Source organism: Argiope bruennichi, chromosome 6, assembly GCF_947563725.1.
Source record: "Argiope bruennichi chromosome 6, qqArgBrue1.1, whole genome shotgun sequence".
In the NCBI taxonomy this organism is placed as follows: domain Eukaryota; kingdom Metazoa; phylum Arthropoda; class Arachnida; order Araneae; family Araneidae; genus Argiope; species Argiope bruennichi.
Window position 1 is genome coordinate 114,636,761 of NC_079156.1, and position 20,761 is coordinate 114,657,521.

At 30.3% G+C, this 20,761-nt stretch overlaps 1 protein-coding gene across 1 annotated transcript; it reads left to right on the plus strand.

Annotated features, from left to right (window-relative positions):
- Nucleotides 1–647: 647 nt before the first annotated feature.
- Nucleotides 648–14,030, plus strand: LOC129972403 (techylectin-5A-like). The gene is made up of 7 exons (XM_056086526.1): nucleotides 648–734; nucleotides 3,115–3,275; nucleotides 5,451–5,564; nucleotides 7,392–7,549; nucleotides 10,707–10,809; nucleotides 10,909–11,073; nucleotides 13,383–14,030. Coding segments are annotated over exons 1-7 (939 nt in total). The 5' UTR covers nucleotides 648–732; the 3' UTR covers nucleotides 13,619–14,030.
- Nucleotides 14,031–20,761: the final 6,731 nt, after the last annotated feature.

The following is a 20,761-nucleotide window of genomic DNA, read 5'->3' on the forward strand; positions in this document are numbered from 1 at the left end:
ATTTACATTATTGTTAAAGGTAAAATGAACCTTTATAAACTTTTTTTCAAAAATAAAAAGAAAAAGAAATTATATTACCAAAAGAATAAAACCAAATGCAGTTTTTAGAATTTCCTGGAGATGATCATTTTTACACAGTGTTGCCAATAACTTTTTCTATTCTTTTATTCATTCAGTTATTAAACTAGTATTCCTCGGTTTATTAAATTTTGATCCACGTGCATTTAATTATTTTTAAAATAAAAAATGTAAACGCTGAAGTTATTATTAGTTTTTTTAATGTGGCAGTTTGGCCAATTATTTTCGATATCAAAAATCCCATTCCCTTAAAAAACATAAAGTTTTCATGTGATAAGTTTTCTTGTAAATTGTCGAGATATGTCTAATTTATTTTATCAGTTATGCCTTTCATAACTTTCTGACCCTATTTTAATGACTAAGTTCATCTTTAGAACTACTTAACTAAGTGTGCATCATTTCAAGAGCTAAGGGTTTCTTTAATGTAGGTAATAAATCTTTTGCATTTTGAAATCATTTCAACAGAATTTCATCAGTTCTAAATTGAAAGATAAGATTCTGATAATTTCTGAAAAGGCAAAAAGTTGAAAATGTAAGCAAACTTGATATCATTGATTATGTTTATAAGAGTCAAACACTTGAGATCTGAAAAATATATGTTGATTTGTAAGCTGGTGTTTAACGTATAAATTTATTTACTTTGCTGCTCTGAAGATGTAAGTAGCTCATTTTTTTAGTTCCTAAATTTTTGAGGCAATTTCTCTAATCGTTTTTAACCTTATATTGTGCAGTGACGAAGATTCGACATATTATACTGTCTTTTTAAAAATCTTTTCATAATTAATTAATAATGTAAATTATTTATTACTTTTTTCATATCTATGTACAATAAAAAATTTTAAAAAAGGAAATAAAGGAGATGTGAACTTATAGTCCAAACCAGGGATACATAATAATATTTCAAGTTTTTTTTTTATCCTTATTTTATTCTTAAAATTCGTTGGATTCAAATGTAGAAATAATAATGTATGCTATAAAAATTATTTAATATCGTCGTAACTTACGTGAGTATAAATACAGTAATTAAATAATGAAGAGCATTGTAGTAAAATATGATTAAATGTTTTTAAGTATTTATGGAAAGTAGATGAAAATAAAATTGGTGCCATTAAAATTCTTAATCTTTTTAGTTTTAAAATAGTGCTGAAATGAGTTTTGTATAATAATATTCCATAAAATTATTTAGGAAAACATTTAAAATCTGATTAATTTTTTAATTAGCTGAGACGTCTCTCCTAAAACGACTCAAACGTAGAAAGTCGTTATTCAATTATTATCATTCTTGGTAAACGACGTCAATGGATTAATTATTTATTTAGCATCTAATAAAATTTTTAAAAGACTCTTTCTGATTGAACAATTATTACCTATGAAGACTTACGAGCTGCATTTTATAGATTTAGATCTAACACTCTGTCTAGTAGACCATTTCGAAAGTTTCTTCATCATGTTTGTCATAATTTATAGAAAGTGCGAGAGCAATAAATTTTGATGTTGAAAATGATTCTTTTATAAATGATTTTTATTAATATAATGATATTCAGAATATAATATTTTGTCAATTATTATATCGTCAAAAGAAAATTTTTAAAATATTTTTTCTGAGATATTCATTATAATTTTATTGTTTTTCGCGATTTTCTTTTGAAATCCATATTTTACGTCAAAAATTATTTTCTACTTTTCAATAAACTAATAATAGCATATTTCTTTAAAATCTTTCATTTTATTATTTTCATCTCTTTTTATAATAACTATAAGGCATATTGTTATAATGTATATTACATAATCAGAATAATATTTTCTGTTTTTAATTAATTTTTAAAAACTATTTTAAACCTATAACAATAAAGACATATAAATTTGAAAAAATGTTTTTTTTTTTTTTTTTTTTGAGGGATAGGGGTCATAGTTATAAAGATTCATCATAATCTTAAGATAACTTTTTTTTTCTCCAGTTTTTCAGTATTTTCTGTTTGTATCCATGCTGTATGTTTCCATAAAGAATTAAAAAAAATTGCCATTCACCGTCAAACGAAGTATTAAAAATTTAATTATTTTGTTTATCTTTTGTAAGTTTAATTTTTTCTTGCTGAATATGCTATGTATTTTATCGTCAATCATTTAATTAATGAAATGTAAATACATAGTTTGTGGCATGATTGTTTTAATGAAACATCTATTCTTTCATTTAAGTTGATAATGGTCTTTTGTAAATTTACTAAATTAAAAAATTGCTAAAGAAAATATGGCAACACTTAATACACTAGAACATTTGAAGATTTTTTAAAAAATTTTAACTTTAAAAATCCATTTTTTTCATAGTTGGTCATTAATATATATTTAAACTCATTTCATTGAGAAAAAAACCATATTATAATAATTATTAATTAATTAATTAATATTTAACGAGCTAATTAGTATATTTTTAAACATAAGATCTTAGATTCTAATTTGTACAGACACACACTTCTAGTTGGAAATTATACCCAATATTAGTCTTCATGTTTTCTGCCTCAATCAAATTATAAAAATATGCAGTTTTTTTAAAACAATTTTTTCATCAATGATAAATAGAAAAAACGAGATTTTTTCTGTAATTTTAAATTTAAATTGCTATTAAAAATTTATTTCTATAAATATAATTTTGATTGAGGAGCGAAACATCCACTGTTTCATACAGATTATTTTGATATATAAATAATTGTATTTGGTTAATTTCTTGTTGCGTTATGATTGTTTGAATGAAGCAACATAGTGGAAAATATCATTCTTCATAAAATGAGTTAAAAAAAAACGAAATTAGAGATTTCAGTGGAAGTATCTCAAGAAAAATAATTACAACTCAAGAATATTCCAAATATTGATAACATTTTGGTATCGTTTGAAAACTAAAGGATCAGAGAACATTTTGAAGCAATAAAAAATCATTCGATATTTCGAACGATTTTCGAAGAGTCAAGTGTGTACGTGCACCTTAATTAAAATTTGATTAAATTTTAGAGAATGCAATATTTTTATTTTTTAATCATTTAGGCAATATTGGCTTGTGTGCAGTGCGGGCTTCCTGATACTTCTATCAGGAATCAGTCTATCGAATGGGCAAGAAATATGTCGAAAGAATGAAAAGTCTCTTACTTTACTGGATATGGCTACAGAATTCATCGCTGCAGCAAAGCTTCATTTTCCCATTAACTGTAAGTACTAAGAACAGTAATTTTTCCCGAAAAATAAGTAAGTAAAAGAGTAAGAAATTTTTCCAGAAAAAAAGTAAATAAAAAGGTAAGTAATTTCTCCAGAAAAGATTGTACGAAAGAATGGTATCTATTTCTTTATTTATTGATATATTTTTTTTGAGTGGTTAATCTTTAACTGTGGTTGTGACTTTTTTTTGCCATTTTTTTGGTTTCCTGTATAATTTACAATCCATGTTCACACCCATACTATTTTAAAAGCAGAGTAATTCAAATTTTCTTAAACATTCAATCAAATATTCAAAATCTAGTATTTAGATTTTACGCTTTGATCATATATCATTAACAAGTAATAAAAAAATAGGCTTTCGTTTTAGATGAAAGGCTGGAAGAAAAAAAATTGAAGTTTGTCAAGGCTTTAAGAAAGTATCAATTGACACATTTTGTATAGACTGGCTTTGAAATCGATACGATAAATATATCATTTTCAATAAAAATGTATTAAAATATCAAGTGAAATAAAATGTTAATCAATGAGCTCAAATCAAAATCAATAATTTAAAAGATTTGCTGTTTGTCAACTGGATGAATTTAAATTTAGAAGGCGCTATAATGAGACAAAATGAAACTAAATAGTAAAAGACATGGCATCAATGTTTAGTACAATATTGAAAGGAAAATTATTTCGCTGAATAAAGAAAAATTACTTACAATTAAAAGTTATTTATACTATGAAGTAACGGCAAAATTGAAAATGCCCGAAGATAAACACTGTAACTGTGTAAAAAGTGCGAGAGTGATTGATTTGATTTATATAATAAAATATGTTTTATATCTCAGCTAAAGAAAGGAATTATTACAAATAATGCTTAACCCTTTCACCGTCCTCTCCTGTCCGCGAAAATTTACGTTTTTCCGCTATTTTCCGCCGCATTATAAGAAACAAAAATACAAACCCAAACAAGTAAACATTTACAAAGGGTTTTGAACTTTTAAAAGTTTTACAATGTAAAAGAATGCTTGAAGCGCGTTACGGCCGCCCTGCAGAAGTTTCACTTGAAGTTAGACGCATTACGGACAACGAATAGTTAAATAAATCTTGAAAAAGTTAGAGAATATTGCATTAGGTGCTCAGAAATTAAACTGATGTCAGTAAAAAAATCAATTTATTGCTTTTTAAGATGGCGCAAAAGTTATTAAAATGCAATGCTTTGTTCTGAACCATGGCGGAAAAAACCCTTTAAATTTTCACATCCCTTTCGGCTCCTTTAAGCAAAATATAACCAAATAAAAGTAGATACTTCGTTTTAATCTATGTCAGTCCAGACTCTGATGCACCATTCACTTAATTTTTATAGCTGTTATGATAAATACTGTACTCTGGAAACTTGAAAAGAGAATCTTTTTGAGATTCCTGAAACATTTAATTTATTCAACATTTGACAACTACAAACATATTATAAAGAAAATAAATAAAAACATAAATTTTATACACAACTTAGAGGCTCTTGTTGTATTTATTAATTCGCTTTGCTTTTTTTTCATTTTTTAGGAAACCTTTATAGAGGGGGGGGATAGTACATTTTTAATAAATATGTTATTAATGTAAGAATACTTAGGATATTTTTATTAGCTGATTAATCACTCATTGATATTATTATTTTTCTAAAATATCGTAAAATATACCATAATGAATTATATATATAAATTTTGAATAAAAATTAAAAAAAAAAAAAGAATAAGGCAAGAACCAGCTAATGTTCGATGCCCGCACTTCTCCCCGAATAACCAAATAACCAAAAAGTTAAAACAAATGAAACTTCTGTAATTTTAATGAATTATTGTTCAATCATTTAAAATTTGGAATTTTTGAAGTATTTGGAAGTTTATTAATATACCTATGATATGTATAATAATAAGCTAAAATATAAATCAAACTTTAAAAAAAAATAAACATGTACTATGATATCATGCAGTTTAAGATATCACATTTTGAACCATGTCGTTAAGGAATGGTTCTTGGAATGATATACTAAAAATGTTTAGCCTTGCTTTAACATAAAAAATTACGTTTTGTGTCATTCCTTCACTATTGAAAGTTATTTAATGAGTTTTAATCTGTGTAAATAAAGGGTCACTTAAATACTACTTGCTTTAATTCACCGCTTTCTCTTACAGTTGACAACAGCACGACTTCAAATCAGTTTGATTATGGAGACGCGGTTAAATCTTTTACTTATTTAGAATGTACCCAGAAACTCATCGAAAGAGCAAAGGAAAATTTAACAGCATGTGAGTATGAAATTTAATGCGTTAAAGTAAAATAATTTAGAATTATGTTTAGTAAAATTCGAAGCGGGAATGTCTTAATTCATTTTAATTATTAAAATTTCCGAACATGCTGAAAGATCCATTTATGATCAAAACTCAACATTATTTAATTCTTTTATTCAATATATTGCGAGATTTCTTATTTTTGGAAGATATATTTGTAATTCATGAAAATAATTATTTCCATGGCATCTCTCTATCCATAATATTACGAAACCGTATTGTAGCTCCCCAGCTCAGTTAGTTTGATTGTAAGAAAGAAAGTTTTGCGGATAACTTTGTTGGATTGTGGCTTCTGACTTGGCGGCCATTTGGGGAAAAATAGAGGATACTAGAATAGTGTTGGGACTAATAATAATAGTTTTGGTAATAAGACTAATAGGAGGAGAATCAGGCTGATTCTTTGAGAACCTTTTGAGCTCTACTCCCAAAACTTTAAAAGACAGACAGGTTAAACCAAAGTCAATCACATAGTGAGTCAGACTTGAGTCAAGGACGAATAAGTAGAACTCAAGCAATTAGTAGATTGAGTATTGAGTGGTATGTTGAATAGCCTGTTGTGTAGTAGTGAGTCTGCATTTGAGTACAACTACAGTGAGAAGACAGTGGAGAATTGCAGACATTTGGAGAGACTTTAGTGAATAGGTGCGTAGATTTTCTCTTCCTGTTGAGTTCTGTCTGGTCATTTTGTGTGTTGTTGTTTACAACCGATTACTACTGGCGGGCTGCTTTTTGTTCTAAGTTTGCTGCTGTGTGTCGCCCATGATAATTGTGTTAACCATTAATAAATTATTGCTCACGTTAAGTGAATCGAACGTTTATGCTTGGAGATTTTGATTAGATGGAAAGAGTCTGGGGAACAGTATGGGAACACAGCTTTAAGTAAAGCTCCAAAAATCGGACAAAGTCAATGTTACAAATGAATTGTACCCAAAAAAAATCTTCATATACAAAAGCCAATCCTTCTTATGCATGCAAGAGTTGAAAAAACTCTTGTTTTATTTCCTCATTTCTTGTCATTCAACACGAGTCGCTTGTTTGAAAGTTGCGATTGTGCGATTGTATGTTTTTTCTGTAGGTAATTTATAATTTTGATAATTACTTTAAGTTTAAACCCTTTTTAAATTATGGAGAGATAAGATAGGGTTGACTTAGATAAAGAAATTTTGTTTTCAGACTTTTGACTAGAATTTTTGTATCAAATTTTGGTTTCGATTTTTCGACCAAAAACATACGAATGCATGCTTATTTTTTTACTACACTACGATATAAAAACGTTGTTGTGCGGGGGTATGGGAAAATAAATAAAGAAAGAAAGAAAGAAACGGAGTATTTTTTGTTTTCGGGGTTCTGCTCAAAGTTCACAACTTTTATAGGAGGGAGTTGAATATGGAGTATGCAAGAACATTTGGGAGAGACTTTTCCCACTTGTTTAAATAAAATAAACAAGAAATTCATAGTATAATTGAATAAAAAAATGATGTCAATTGTTTTACTTAAAACACATTTCAGTATCAAGTACAAATTTCCGAAGTTAAACTTTCTGCTATAAATTCAATTATTATAAAAATGGCACTGAAATAAATATAACAGTCTTCTGAAAACAATTTTCCTAAAAAGAAAAACTCTAGAATTTTGAGCACTTTCCAAATTTCTTTTTTATATTTGAAAAGATGAATTTGATTTGAGATAAATCATATTCTGTAAACAATTGATAAAAGGAATTTTAGATTAACAAATGATGAAAATCAACAGCAGCGATCCCTTAACAATTATTCTTATTTGCAGACAACAGTTGCGGAGACAGACCACGTGATTGTTCTGAAGTTTTGGCAAGTGGACACAAACTCAGTGGCGTATATACCATATACCCCACCAGTCGGCACACAGTGGCAAAATCAGTAGATGTTTATTGTGATATGGACACTGACGGTGGAGGATGGACGGTCAGTTGCAACACTTTCTCTCTATAGAACCTAATTTCTTCTCTAGAATGAAAATAGTGGGTTTATGGGAAAGCAATTAACCAATGATTTTCATCAGTCAGGATTATTGACAACCCTACAATGCATCGTGTAACCATTTTTCTACACTTTTTTATTTAAATTTAAAAGCTTCATGTGATTGTTCCTAACTGTATCAATGAGTGTTTGAAATACTTTTGCAAATACTTTCCATAAACAGTTGCAGAGAAGGCCGATATGAGGCAATAACGATTCTATAATTAGATTTAAACTGGAAACTTGGAAAAGTACCAAGTTGTCTGTTGTATGAATAGTTCTACCTTTAGAATTACTATTAAAATATTCTTACTTTCGCATTATAAAAAATTATATTGGTAAAAAGTGACTTTTATTTTTATTACAAATTTCTTATAATGTGATTTGTATGGCTGGGATATTATTTAATTCATAATGTAGCCATTTAGCACATTATTTTTTAAATTTTTTAAACCAAAATAATTAAAAACGTTTTTAAAATAATTTTCTTAAATTATTTGCTACTATTCAAAACACATACTCACAAATATATATATTAGAAAAAATAAAAAAGTCATGCATTCTAGGGGGGGGGGGGAGAATTTTCTTAAAAGCGAAAGAAGAATAATTTCTAAATTTTGAGTCAAAGTGTATAGTTTAACATATTGTTTTTATTTTTTATTATGCTTGAAATTGTTTCAAAAAGTGAAGTTAGTTTATAAAGTATTAACTATGGTAAGTCAGTGTATATTATGAAAAAACAATTACAAATAGACATGACTCAATTTCTTAAATATATTTCAGAATTAATTAACTGGAAGCAAATATTGGAGTTTCATTATGCTGCTTTTTAGCTGATAATTATTCGTATTCTTTTAAAAAAATTTATTCTAATTTATTAGATTTTTGTTTATAACGCCACTTTTAAAAAAGGTATTTTACAAAACAATCCGGGCATTGCCAGTACATCTTTAGATGGGCAATTCATATTTATTTCGTGTACTTAGGGTGAGGTTCTAAAGATTTGGATCAAATTTAATATTTAGATAAGATTTTGCTTTTTAAGTTTATCTATATAGGTGTATTTCCTAAAAAAATGCGATTTCACACACACACACACACACACACACACACACACACACACACACACACACACACACACACACACACACACACACACACACACTTATTTTATAACTAACTATTAGAATAAGTTTATCCAACTTCCGCTTCGAAGTGTGAGCAGTGCACTAGAGTGGTCAGAACTAGAAATGACGAATATTTTACGAGCGGTTATTACGTAACTAATATCAAAAAGTCACAAATACCAGTGATCAATACTTTTCAAAGAGGGTTGTGATTCAAACCTTTGATACGACCTTACTGGTGATATTCCGGTTACAGGTCTTGGATCACGATACAAAGTAACAATCAATGCTATCTGTCCGATGGAAGCTCTCGAACAAGAGTTCAATCATGCACAGGGAAAGTCCCTTACCCACTTAAGTGAACGGACCGGTTATTCTTGGAATTATCGTATCATTGAATTGCATATCACTGAAACTTATCGGAGCGGTGACTTCACTGGAAAGTGTGATCCTTCACTGCAAAGTGCGAAGTCACCACTCCATGGGAGTGACCTTGACTTTAATATATTCGCATTTGGCGATGCGCTATTCCATAAAGATGATTTTTAATTTCTTGCGACATTACTGTGATTGCACATATTCTATTTATTGCTGGCGCCATCTATTGTTAGAATGGAGAACTAAAGTAAAGATTTTAAAGAAATGACATATATATTTAATTCAAATTTTTCAGAAAATGCTTTACTCTAATAAAGAAATTAAATAAATAGTTTAAAAAAATGAAATTTAAGAATTAAGCTGAAATAGATAAATTAATTCAAACACACGTTACTTAAATTAAGTATTAATTACAATTAATTTTATATTTAATACTAATTTATTTTTAATTAATAATATGATTGAAATAACAGATATTTGGAACAAATATCTGTTATTAACATTAGAATAACATTAGAAATAACATTAGAAAAATTATTTGTTATTCAAAAAATCGTGGATTATCCATTTCTAGTCAGAACAGCTTGGCTAACTGGTATGTTGCGGGTCCTCGGGTGCGAGTAGAGCGTTTTGCCTTATTTTTTAATGATGTATTTATCTATACTTATAATAAAGCTCAATGTGTGTGTGTGTGTTGGCGCTCTACAGGCCAGGTCATTTGACATACAGCTATCAAATTTGGTACATGTATACCTTAGAAGTCGGGAATGTGCACCTGGGTTCCCTTTTTTTGAAATTTTAATTATTAATTAAAAACTAACGTTCCCGCCAAAAAAGTCTTCCATTTTCCCCACCACCAACTTTTTCGCCAAAAAAATCTTCCATTTCCCCCACCGCCAAATGAGTAAGGCTTCAGTTTTTTTTTCTCCCAACAGTAATGAGGCTAGGGTTAACATTTTTTGGCGGATTATTTCAAATGATTCTGTTTATTTTCTTAATGTTTTATGCATTTAAAATTAAACATTGTTAATGAATCGATCTTTCAGATTCATTCTGAAGTACTTTTGAATTAAAATAATACACAATAAAGGAAATTAAAAAAGTCTAATCTGCATAGCGTTACCCCAACTGGCGTAGAAAAATTCACGCATGCGCAGTGTTCTGATTGTTGGCATGGCAACCATTATCAACGGACGATTTAAATTACTTTTAGGTTAGTTGTAAGTAAATTGTATTTATGTTAGTAGTATATATACAATTAGTCATATAGCGCCATCTTGAATCCGATTTCACCATGGTAAAACTGAGTGTGAGTTCAAAAATATAAGTAATGATAGATAGAGTGTAAAATGAATACTGTAATGCAGCGGATTCTTTCGAATAACATGTTAAACTAAGTGCTTTCATAATTTTCTTTATTTAAATGACCGATTCATATGTAGGTAAGATTGAAAACTAGTCATGCGTAATCAATATGTGATTCATAATAAGTATTTTCTCTGAAATTTTTAGATATGATTTGGTCACACTAAACTGCCGAGCTAAATTCGATCTCCCTAGTATTATCGATAATGCATAATACTTTTGTTTAACTCTAGGTTATCCAGAGAAGAGGAAATTTTTCAACCCAGCAAGATTTCAATCTGGGTTGGCGGAAGTACAAATCCGGTTTCGGGGATATACGGGGAGAATTCTGGTTAGGTATAAATGTAGATATGTACCTTTTCACTGTTTTTATCTCTTTCTTAAAAAATTCATTTGTCTAAACTTGTCATTCTGTTTTCCTTTCTTTTCCTCCAGGAAATGAGTACATCCATGCCCTCAGTAACCAGGGACCATGTGAAATTCGTTTCGATCTCGAAGACGTCAGAGGAATTCGTCGTTTCGCCGTCTACAAAAACTTTCTGATAGAAGACGAAAGTTCTAATTATAGAGTGCGCGTTAGCGGTTACAGAGGCGATGCGGGTAAGATATTAATATAGAGGGAAATTAGGAAAAGGTCAAAGACGCTGCTTACTGAAATGATTGTTGTATACAAAATGTTGTTGAATTATATTTATCACGAAGTAGTTAAGTAGTAGGACAGGGCCGGGATAGCCTGGTTGATAGAGAGTTGGATTCGCGTCCCTTAGGTTGCGAGTTCGAACCCCCCGACCGAAGATTCCCCGCGTGCTTGATGGCTGGCGCGCGTGTAAATCTGTCGTGGTCACAAAGTCCTCCATGTCGTGAGTAATACCACTGGGGGTACTGAATCAGGGGTGATCGTTCTCTGATTCAGGACTAAATTACGATCTATGGATGAGTGAATGAAGTCCGCCCATTAAAAGGGTTATGACGTGTTTGTAGCTAAGTCGCACTCTTGGTCGTAGATGGCGTTACTATAAGAACAAGAGGCGCTCCCTCACCGGCTTAAAATCGCTGTTGTCATAACAGCGGGCTTGTCCATGGCAAGTACCATAAGAAACAACATCAGTAGTAGTAGGACAACCTGCTTTGATGATATCAAGATGGGCGATTACTTTAAAATGTAAATCTTATAAGAATCTTTTTAATTTTTAAGGAAGATAAATGTACAATCAAATAAAGATGAAAAGATGGTGTTGACATAGAAAGGACCCTTCGAAACTTCCTGAGCATTTTGTTCTTATCTCAATATGCCTGTGAATTTTTCATGAGGCACTTTTTTTTCTAAGAGACATACAATATAAGGGGATCCAGAATGCATTATAATATTAAGAAGAAATAATTTATCAGAGAATAAAGATACAAAGATGATGGTCAGGAAGGAACGATAAAAATAAATCAATTGAAAATCAAACCAATCCTCTGCTTAACGAGAGCTGTAAAACCGGAACGGAGTGTGGTCAACTAATCTTTTTTTCTTCCCTCTCAAAGTAACCCCCGGGGGGCACCCGTACTTCCTTCGGGGAAGTTTGCACCGTGGCCGGTGATGGCCCTAATGACTCTACCACAGTTCTCGCTAGTGTTGCTGTGCGGCTGTCCGATCATTCAGTTTTATGGTTTAAATCCATGTGCCTTCATGGAGGGTCGGAGAGTCACATGGATGACTTCCCTCCCAAAATTCGTCTTCGCTCTCATTCTTCTTCTTTTACTCTTTGAATGTTTATGAATTTCAGCTTCCGTTCTTGTTGTTTCGACGGAAACATATTTAGTTTATTGAGTAGTCACTTTTATTTTATTAGTAGCTACTATCCTGTATTTGTGATTCATGGGTACGTTATTCAGACGAATATTTTTATGGGGATAATTTATGATTAATTATCAACTAGTATATATCGATTATCATTTATTAGTAACCATGTACCAATTATCGTTTATTATCAACTTGTTTAACCGGTCAACAACGTAGATAAATTATTATATATTATTTGATATTCGTTTTTAGACAAGCATTATTGAACTGAATGGCCGAAGATGTAGTTAGTTTAGTTCAGTTATATTAACGCCACGGTTTGAGCAACACTAGGGCTATTTAGGGACGGACCTCCTAATTGTGAACCGCGATCAGATGACGAGGACGACGCCTGAGCTGGCACCCCTTCTCCACACCATATCACACCACACCAGTGGGAGGACGTTCGGCCCGGAGGGATTTAACGTGCACCAGACCTGCTTACATGACGGTTCTTCGGTGGAATCGGGCCACAAACCTGAAACCCTCCGGATCCGAAGCCAAGACCTTACTACCAGGCCACCGCGGGCCGGCCAAAGGTGGAAGTGTGCGGGGGGGGGGAAAGTTTCCATTACTCTATCGGCAAAATTAAAATTTCCATATTCACATAATTTTCTTTTGACAAAATTTAAAGAAGTTTATATTATTGTCTATGCCTGAATTTATATCATTACTATTGTCTATGCTTGAAATGCAACAAATTTCATATACGATCTTGAAATTAATATTTATAACTAAAATAGTTTTTTTTTTATCCTTGATCAATATTTTTTGCCACTCTGCTAATTTCTGAGCTGACGAGTAATCTCACACCCTGTCTGCTGAATAATGGATTTACTCGCTTATAACATTACATTGAGGTCAGTTAAAAAAATGGCCAACCCATTAATCCCTCCCTCCTGTAGGAGTTACGTAGAACCATATAGTATATTACAAACTTGGAATAAATTCCATTTCCGAATATTTTTGTCATTGTCTCAAGTCTTTAAAATTATGTTTACATCTTCATATTTTTAATAAAAATAATATACATTTTTCGCATATGACATTAATACAAACATGTTAAAAATCATATTTATAGGTGATGGATTCAAACATTATGACGGTGTACAGTTCTCAACTAGAGACAACAGTAGAGGAAATAGTGGAGCTGCTGAATACCTGAAAGGAGCATTCTGGCATCTGAAGGATTGGGCTTACGTACATTTGAATGGAATCTACCAACCAGGAAAGGATGAACCTCAAAGCATTCACTGGTGGGAATGGTTGGACAATGAAGGCTTGGCGTTTACAGAAATGAAATTGAGATTACATTGAAGGGAAGAGATTACGTTCAAAAACGAAAAATGATATTGCTACCATTTTTTCTTAAATCAATGGAAACAAAACTGTTCGAGCGTAGAATCTTAATTGGAAATAGGCGATATTTCTAATTTCATTTTAAAATGTATTCTTTTGACCATTGCAACCTTGTTTGTTAGAAATTTGTTACTAATTATTTGCAGAAATATTCCGTTTGAAACTTTCTTTCAGGTTATGGAATTTTTTTTCCAACATTATCATTTATTTTAAGAATATTTTAACTGTTAATGCTAAATATATATAAATACGTGTGATTAACTATATAAATATATCAGATGGAATGACGCTTTTATGCCGCTTTATAATAGTTTTACATTTATGACGCTTTATAATAGTTTTACATTTTATGAATCCAGTTATTTTATTTCTACTTGGTTTGTAATTCTTTGTAAAATAATAATAAAAAACTTGTTAAAAAGAGATTTGTCTTCTTTTGAGATACAAACTGTAAATCTCCCTAAAGCGGAAGTGAATCGTATTCCTAAATTCTGTTTATGGATGTGGTTCGAACATGAGGAAGAAACAAGTCTTCTTCTTAGAATTCAGTTTTTATTATCTTAAAATTCAATATATATATATATATATATATATATATATATATATATATATATATATATATATATATATATATATATATACAGAGAGAGAGAGAGAGAGAGAGAGAGAGAGAGAGAGAGAGGGATTAGAAAATTATGAATTTCAAGAAAAAGAATAGACATATTTTTTTCAAAATCATGAATATTAATGAATTAATTTTAACATAAAACACATCTGAATGAGCATATGAATCAGAATTGATGAAAACATATTTGAGTACAAAATAATAAGCTTTGGTTATGTTACAATGAAACATCATTGAGTAGAACAGATTACTTTTGAATAGTTGTTGAACTTTATTTCAGAGATTTTAAGATATAAAAACAGACGATAGTAAAAATGAATGAAAATAGTTTAAAAAAGTTTAAATTTTAAAGTTAAAATAGACGAAAATATGACAAATACTTTTTATGTTGTTGTTTATAATGGCACTTGCCATGGACACGCTCGCTGACGAAGTCAACGATTTTAATAAAGGGAGCGTATCTTGTTTTAGCAGCACCAACTAGGGCCAAGAGTACTTCTTAGCTACTGACGCATCACATTCGCTTGCACAGCCCCTTTTCACAGGTGGGGGGTGGCACATTCACACATCTCACAGATGGAACAGATGAAGAACAACCATTCCCGAACCAGGACTCGAATCCAGGATGCCCCGATCAAGGGGAAGAAGCGCTACCCCTATGTCAGGACGTCAGCAATCCTTTTTATAATTTTCTTTAAGAAATATACACTTATATTTAACATAAGGCTTGCCAAAATGAAAAGTGAACTCTTGCGATTGCGTCAAAATGACTGTACTGCGCACAAAATTCAACAATGAAAGCAGTTCGTGGCAGATCAGAAGCAAAGCCATTCTATGCATGGATGAGTCCAGATCGGAACAATGCGTGATAGTAAGGTTTTTGAGTCTTCGATTGCCGTGGACCACTCTTGATTGATTTCCTGCCCCGAGGGAGAACTATCAATTCAACATAACAGTGCAAAACTCTGAAAAAACTACGGAAAGCAATCAAAAGCAAACGGCCAGGTCTTCTCATAGCATGTGATCCTTCTCCATGACAATTTTTGCCGCAAGTTTCCCGTGCAACCCAGACGACATCAAATGATTTCCATTGGGAAGAGTTGAAGCACTCGCCGTACAGTCCTTATCTATCACCCTCTGACTTCCACATCTTTGGGTCACTTACATCAGTACAGGGGACAAGTTTTTCTTCGGACGACGAAGTGAAGGCAGCTGCACAGGACTTCCTCAAGAGTCAACTACCATATTTCCACAGCAAATGTATAGACATGCCCCCTAAACCATGGGATCTGTGTTATAACGCCCATGGCGATTTATTTGATTTTCAATTTGATTTTTTGATGTCAAGGTATTCTTTCCATTCAACATGTTTGCTTTTCATTTTGGCAACACTTAAAAAATAGTATTATAAAATGCATTGTTCAATAAAATGAATATTTGAAGGGCTTAAATATATATTAATGATTTTTAATCAACACAACATTCTAATTAGATTATCTTCGAAATATTCCAGGTGTCTTAAATTTTAAAGAAATTACATAAAATCGATAACGAAGATTTCGTTAAAACTTTAAAATAAAACTGGGATAAAGTTTGGAGTTCTTTTATATTGTTAAGGGTCACTTTTAGTTCGGAAAATACAAAATTCTTATAAAAATTCAATACTTTTGCATAAATGTATTTCTAAATAAATAAACTTTTTATTGGAATTACCAAATCATACACAGTTTTGAGCGAAATAAAATTATGTTTGTTAGTAAGATAAATATAATAAAAAAAAACATTAGAAATTAAGCCGTCTAGAATTTTCTGAAATTTTTAAAAATATTAAAATTTGTTTTAATGAGTTTATTCAAGGTATTTGCCGGCGTCCTGGCATAGGGGTAGCGCATCTTCCATGTGATCTGGGCGTCACGGGTTCGAATCCCGGTTTGGGCATGGTTATTATTCATCTGTGTTCTATTTGTGAGGTGTGTGAATTTGCACCCCTGTAAAAAGGGGTTGTACAAGCGAATGTGTGTGTGTGTCATTTTCATATGAGCTAGAAGTCTGACTTCTGCCCTCGGGTGCTCAGGGGTCTTTACCTTCGGAAGCTACTGCACCCCCTTTCCGTGGTAACGCGGACACGACATCATCATCTTTAAAGATATCTAACGTATTTGTATTTTGATACATTGCTTTAAGTGAATAATTCACAAGAATATCTAATAGAATCTACCGTCCCTTTAAATTATACTTGCAAAATAAACATGCATTATAGCACAAATCGACGAAATCAACTAGTGAATAAATTTGGCGAAATCCATTCAATTTTTGAGATTGGGGCTGCATTAAGAATTTATTAATCAATATCGCTTGATAATGAAGGATAGGGGACTCAACTCAAAACATATTTAGTTCATGAATATTAAAAATATCCAATAAATGTTTCGAATTAATCCATAAAATTTTCAGTCTTGACAGGAAAAAAGTATTTGAAATACTCGAAAATAAAATCAGAAATTATGCTTTATACAATTAATAAATGAGTTTAGAAAATAAATGAATAAGACACTTATATCATCTTTGAATTCAATTTAAAAATCAAAATCTAGAACTGGCGATACTTATATCTTAATATTTAATTCTTTATTCAGTAAACTCGTGCATCATACAATACCAAACAAAGCCTGGAATTATGTTAAAAAGAATTAATTTTTAAAAATAATAATAATTAAACTTAATAATCCTTCATTAGACTTAGAGTTATGTTTCTGCAGGAATATGAATAATATATTTTCTTCTTTGTTTCTCTGAAATTAGTTATATTAACGTTATTTATATTATGTATATTAACGTTATTTATATAACGTTATTTATATTATGTATATTAACGTTATTTAAACACTAGGGCTATTTTGAGACGGAACTCGTAATTTTGAACAGCAGTTCAGATGACGAGGTCGACACCTGAGTTGACACACCTTCTCCAAGCTTCCACATCATACTAGAGGGATGACGTTATGCTCCGATGGATTTAACACGCACCAGACCTGCTTTCACGGTGGTTCTTCTGTGGAATTAGGTCTCGAACCTGAAACCCTCTGTTTCTCTAGCCGAAACCTTATAACCAGACTTAGAATAAAGAAATTAAAAGAATAAACAAATGCTCGTTTCAGTATCCCGATAGTACCAATTTTTGATGATACTACTTCGACGCTTAGAATAAAGAAATTAAAAAAAATAAACAAATGCTCGTTTCAGTATCCCGATAGTACCAATTTTTGATGATACTACCTCGTCGCTTAGAACGAAGAAATTAAAAAAATAAACAAATGCTCGTTTCAATATCCCGATACTACCAATTTTTGATGATACTACCTCGACGCTTAGAATAAAGAAATTAAAAAAAATAAACAAATGCTCGTTTCAGTATCCCGATAGTACCAATTTTTGATGATACTACCTCGTCGCTTAGAACGAAGAAATTAAAAAAATAAACAAATGCTCGTTTCAATATCCCGATACTACCAATTTTTGATGATACTACCTCGACGCTTAGAATAAAGAAATTAAAAAAAATAAACAAATGCTCGTTTCAGTATCCCGATAGTACCAATTTTTGATGATACTACCTCGTCGCTTAGAACGAAGAAATTAAAAAAATAAACAAATGCTCGTTTCAATATCCCGATACTACCAATTTTTGATGATACTACCTCGACGCTTAGAATAAAGAAATTAAAAAAAATAAACAAATGCTCGTTTCAGTATCCCGATAGTACCAATTTTTGATGATACTACCTCGTCGCTTAGAACGAAGAAATTAAAAAAATAAACAAATGCTCGTTTCAATATCCCGATACTACCAATTTTTGATGATACTACCTCGCTGAGGGGTGAAGATGAGTAATATTTCCTGATTTTTTCATTGTTTGAGCTTGATATCCGCCCCATTAGATACTGTTTCTTTCTATTTTTTTCTGTGTGTACATGAATATTGTGTCGTTTTTGATTTACTATCTTATTGTAACTCAACATTGCTTATTGATTACTTATAAGGCTGGTTTGAAGTGGTAAAAAAAGTGTTAGACAGGTACGAAAATTACTTTGTATAATGTCATTAAATGTGACTGAGATTATATACCGTTGCTAATCTGAAAATGCTATCAAAATATTCAATAACAAATAAAAAAAAAAGATGTTTCAATTTAAAAACTATTATTATTTGTCAAAAAGTGAATTACCAAATTTTAAGAATAGGCATCTTCCCTTTATTCATAATAATTTAACGTTTAGACTCCTCACAGTAAATAAAAAATGCTTTGAAGTATTTTATTGTGACAAATTTTGTATTTTCCCCGACAAATTAAGAGTTAACATCAGTTTTCACGCCTCCTATAATTTGAATTCATCTTATTTTTAAATGCAAACATCATCTCCTCTCATCTTTCCTCTCACCTCTATTTTAATTAAATAAATACAGCCTGACGCAGGTACAAAAATGCGAGCGGATTTAGAATCCGAGGATGAACAGTACTTCATCTGATAATGGTGCAGAATTCCTTTTTTTTGTAATGAAAGAGAGGATAGATATATTTAATAAACAAAACCTTAAAAAAAAAGATTTTTATTTTTAGAAACTTCTTTGTTTGTCTAATATTTTACGACAAAAATTTCGTAGTGTTTAAAACTTTTTATTTAAATCTTCAAATCTTAATTTTATTGATTCATTTTAGTTTTATAATTTTTATTAATAATTCTAAATTTCCACTGAATAATATAATTAAATATTTTTAATAATTTGACATTTTTATTAATATCTCTTAATCAGATCAACAAATCTTAAGGAGATTTGTTGCATTGATCAATCAATTTTTATTCTTCACTGTCTTTTCTTAACTTTCCACAAATATTATTGTTCTGTTTTTTTGATTTTCTATATTGCCGTGGCAACTCTTGCTTTTCATAATTTAGAAGAATTGTCTCTTTATTATTATAGTATTTTTGACCAAAAATACAAAAATCATTTTTTAAGTATTCCATACTTTATAAAAAGTTTTAGATTTTGATTATGACTTTATATATTTTAGTTTCAAATAGACGGAGCGCTAAATAGAGGAATTAAAAGCATAGAGTGAAGAAATCAGTTCCTTATTGACATTTATTTTGATATTTATTCTGAGAATAATGTCAATCTAGTGAAAAAAATTATCTGGAAACTTCGAAAATTCCAGCTAAGCTCTGCATATTTCTCAAGTAGCCTGTAAATTGTTTTAGCATCTAAGTGTTTTTTATTAAAAGATAAGGCAACATTCGCAGATTTGAAACCGATTCAAAACATCTTATCTTTATTCTTTGAGAAATAAGACTTTTTCCCTAAATTTATCTGACAGTGATTTTCACTTAAAGTTTAAACCAAACAGTATTGAAGTGGTTCGTTTGTTTGACTGTACCCTTAAACTTGACAGCTGATAAAAATTCCTTTGGTATATATTCCGCTGTTTATAATTGATATTCAGTTAACCTTGTCCATCCAAACATGTGAGTATCTTCTTTACCTGTCATTGTTGAATCTAATTCATAATATGATGTATAGCAAACGATTCAAAAACTCCTAATCCAAATTTTCACTGGTTCGATTTTTTTTCTCTAGTCTGTTTTTTTTTCTATTCCTATTTATGTTCATATAATTTTGAAAAAAATTATACATATTGAATAAATTTTGCTTCATTCAAAGACAAATCTGGAATTAAAAAAGAAATCTATTTTATTACAGAATTGTTAATATTAATTAAATACTTTAACATCTTACGTCCACGAAGATCATCACCTAGTAATTTTTAATGTTTTTTTTTAATTATTCAAGATGTTACGTGTTTGAAATGCAACTGCTCCAAAACAATGAAATTGTTCCAACTTTTACTAAAGAAGTTTTGAACTCATTATATATGCTTTATTAAACAATTATTGAATTTTCTCCAGCGATCTTGTTATTAGTCTATTAAGCTCACTTATGTGGACAGCTAAAATTATATCCATACATAAACCTAAACTCAATTTAAACCGACCCTTATGTTAAATTTCTAGATCTGAAAAATCCTAATAAAATTACATTTTTTCTTGAATTATACAGTACCTCTGTAATACAACCATTTTTTTTCCATTAATTCTGTATTATTTATTTGAACAATTAATTATTTAAGAATGAAAGTTTTCTGATAACGCTTATTGCCTGTCCTTTTATTTTAAATATCATTAATTCAAATATTTAGTTAAATCAAATTTGGCTGTGATCCCATCAGTTTTCGCTTTAACTAAGTTTCATCGCGTTCAATAAATTGCATGTTGTAATGCTGGAAAATTTTAATTTGAAATATATTTTGAATCGAAATGAAAAATATTTTTCTCTAGTGGAAATGCCTATGAAATAATATTGGCATATGAAACAGTAAATAAAAATTGTAGTTTTAATTTTAACCTTTCTTATGTGATAG

What these genes read in the sequence shown, in the direction of transcription:
- LOC129972403 (XM_056086526.1), top strand. An exon ending in ACGGGGAGAATTCTGGTTAG is followed by an intron (nt 10,810 to 10,908) that starts GTATAAATGTAG and finishes CTTTTCCTCCAG; the next exon opens with GAAATGAGTACATCCATGCC. An exon ending in CGGTTACAGAGGCGATGCGG is followed by an intron (nt 11,074 to 13,382) that starts GTAAGATATTAA and finishes TCATATTTATAG; the next exon opens with GTGATGGATTCAAACATTAT.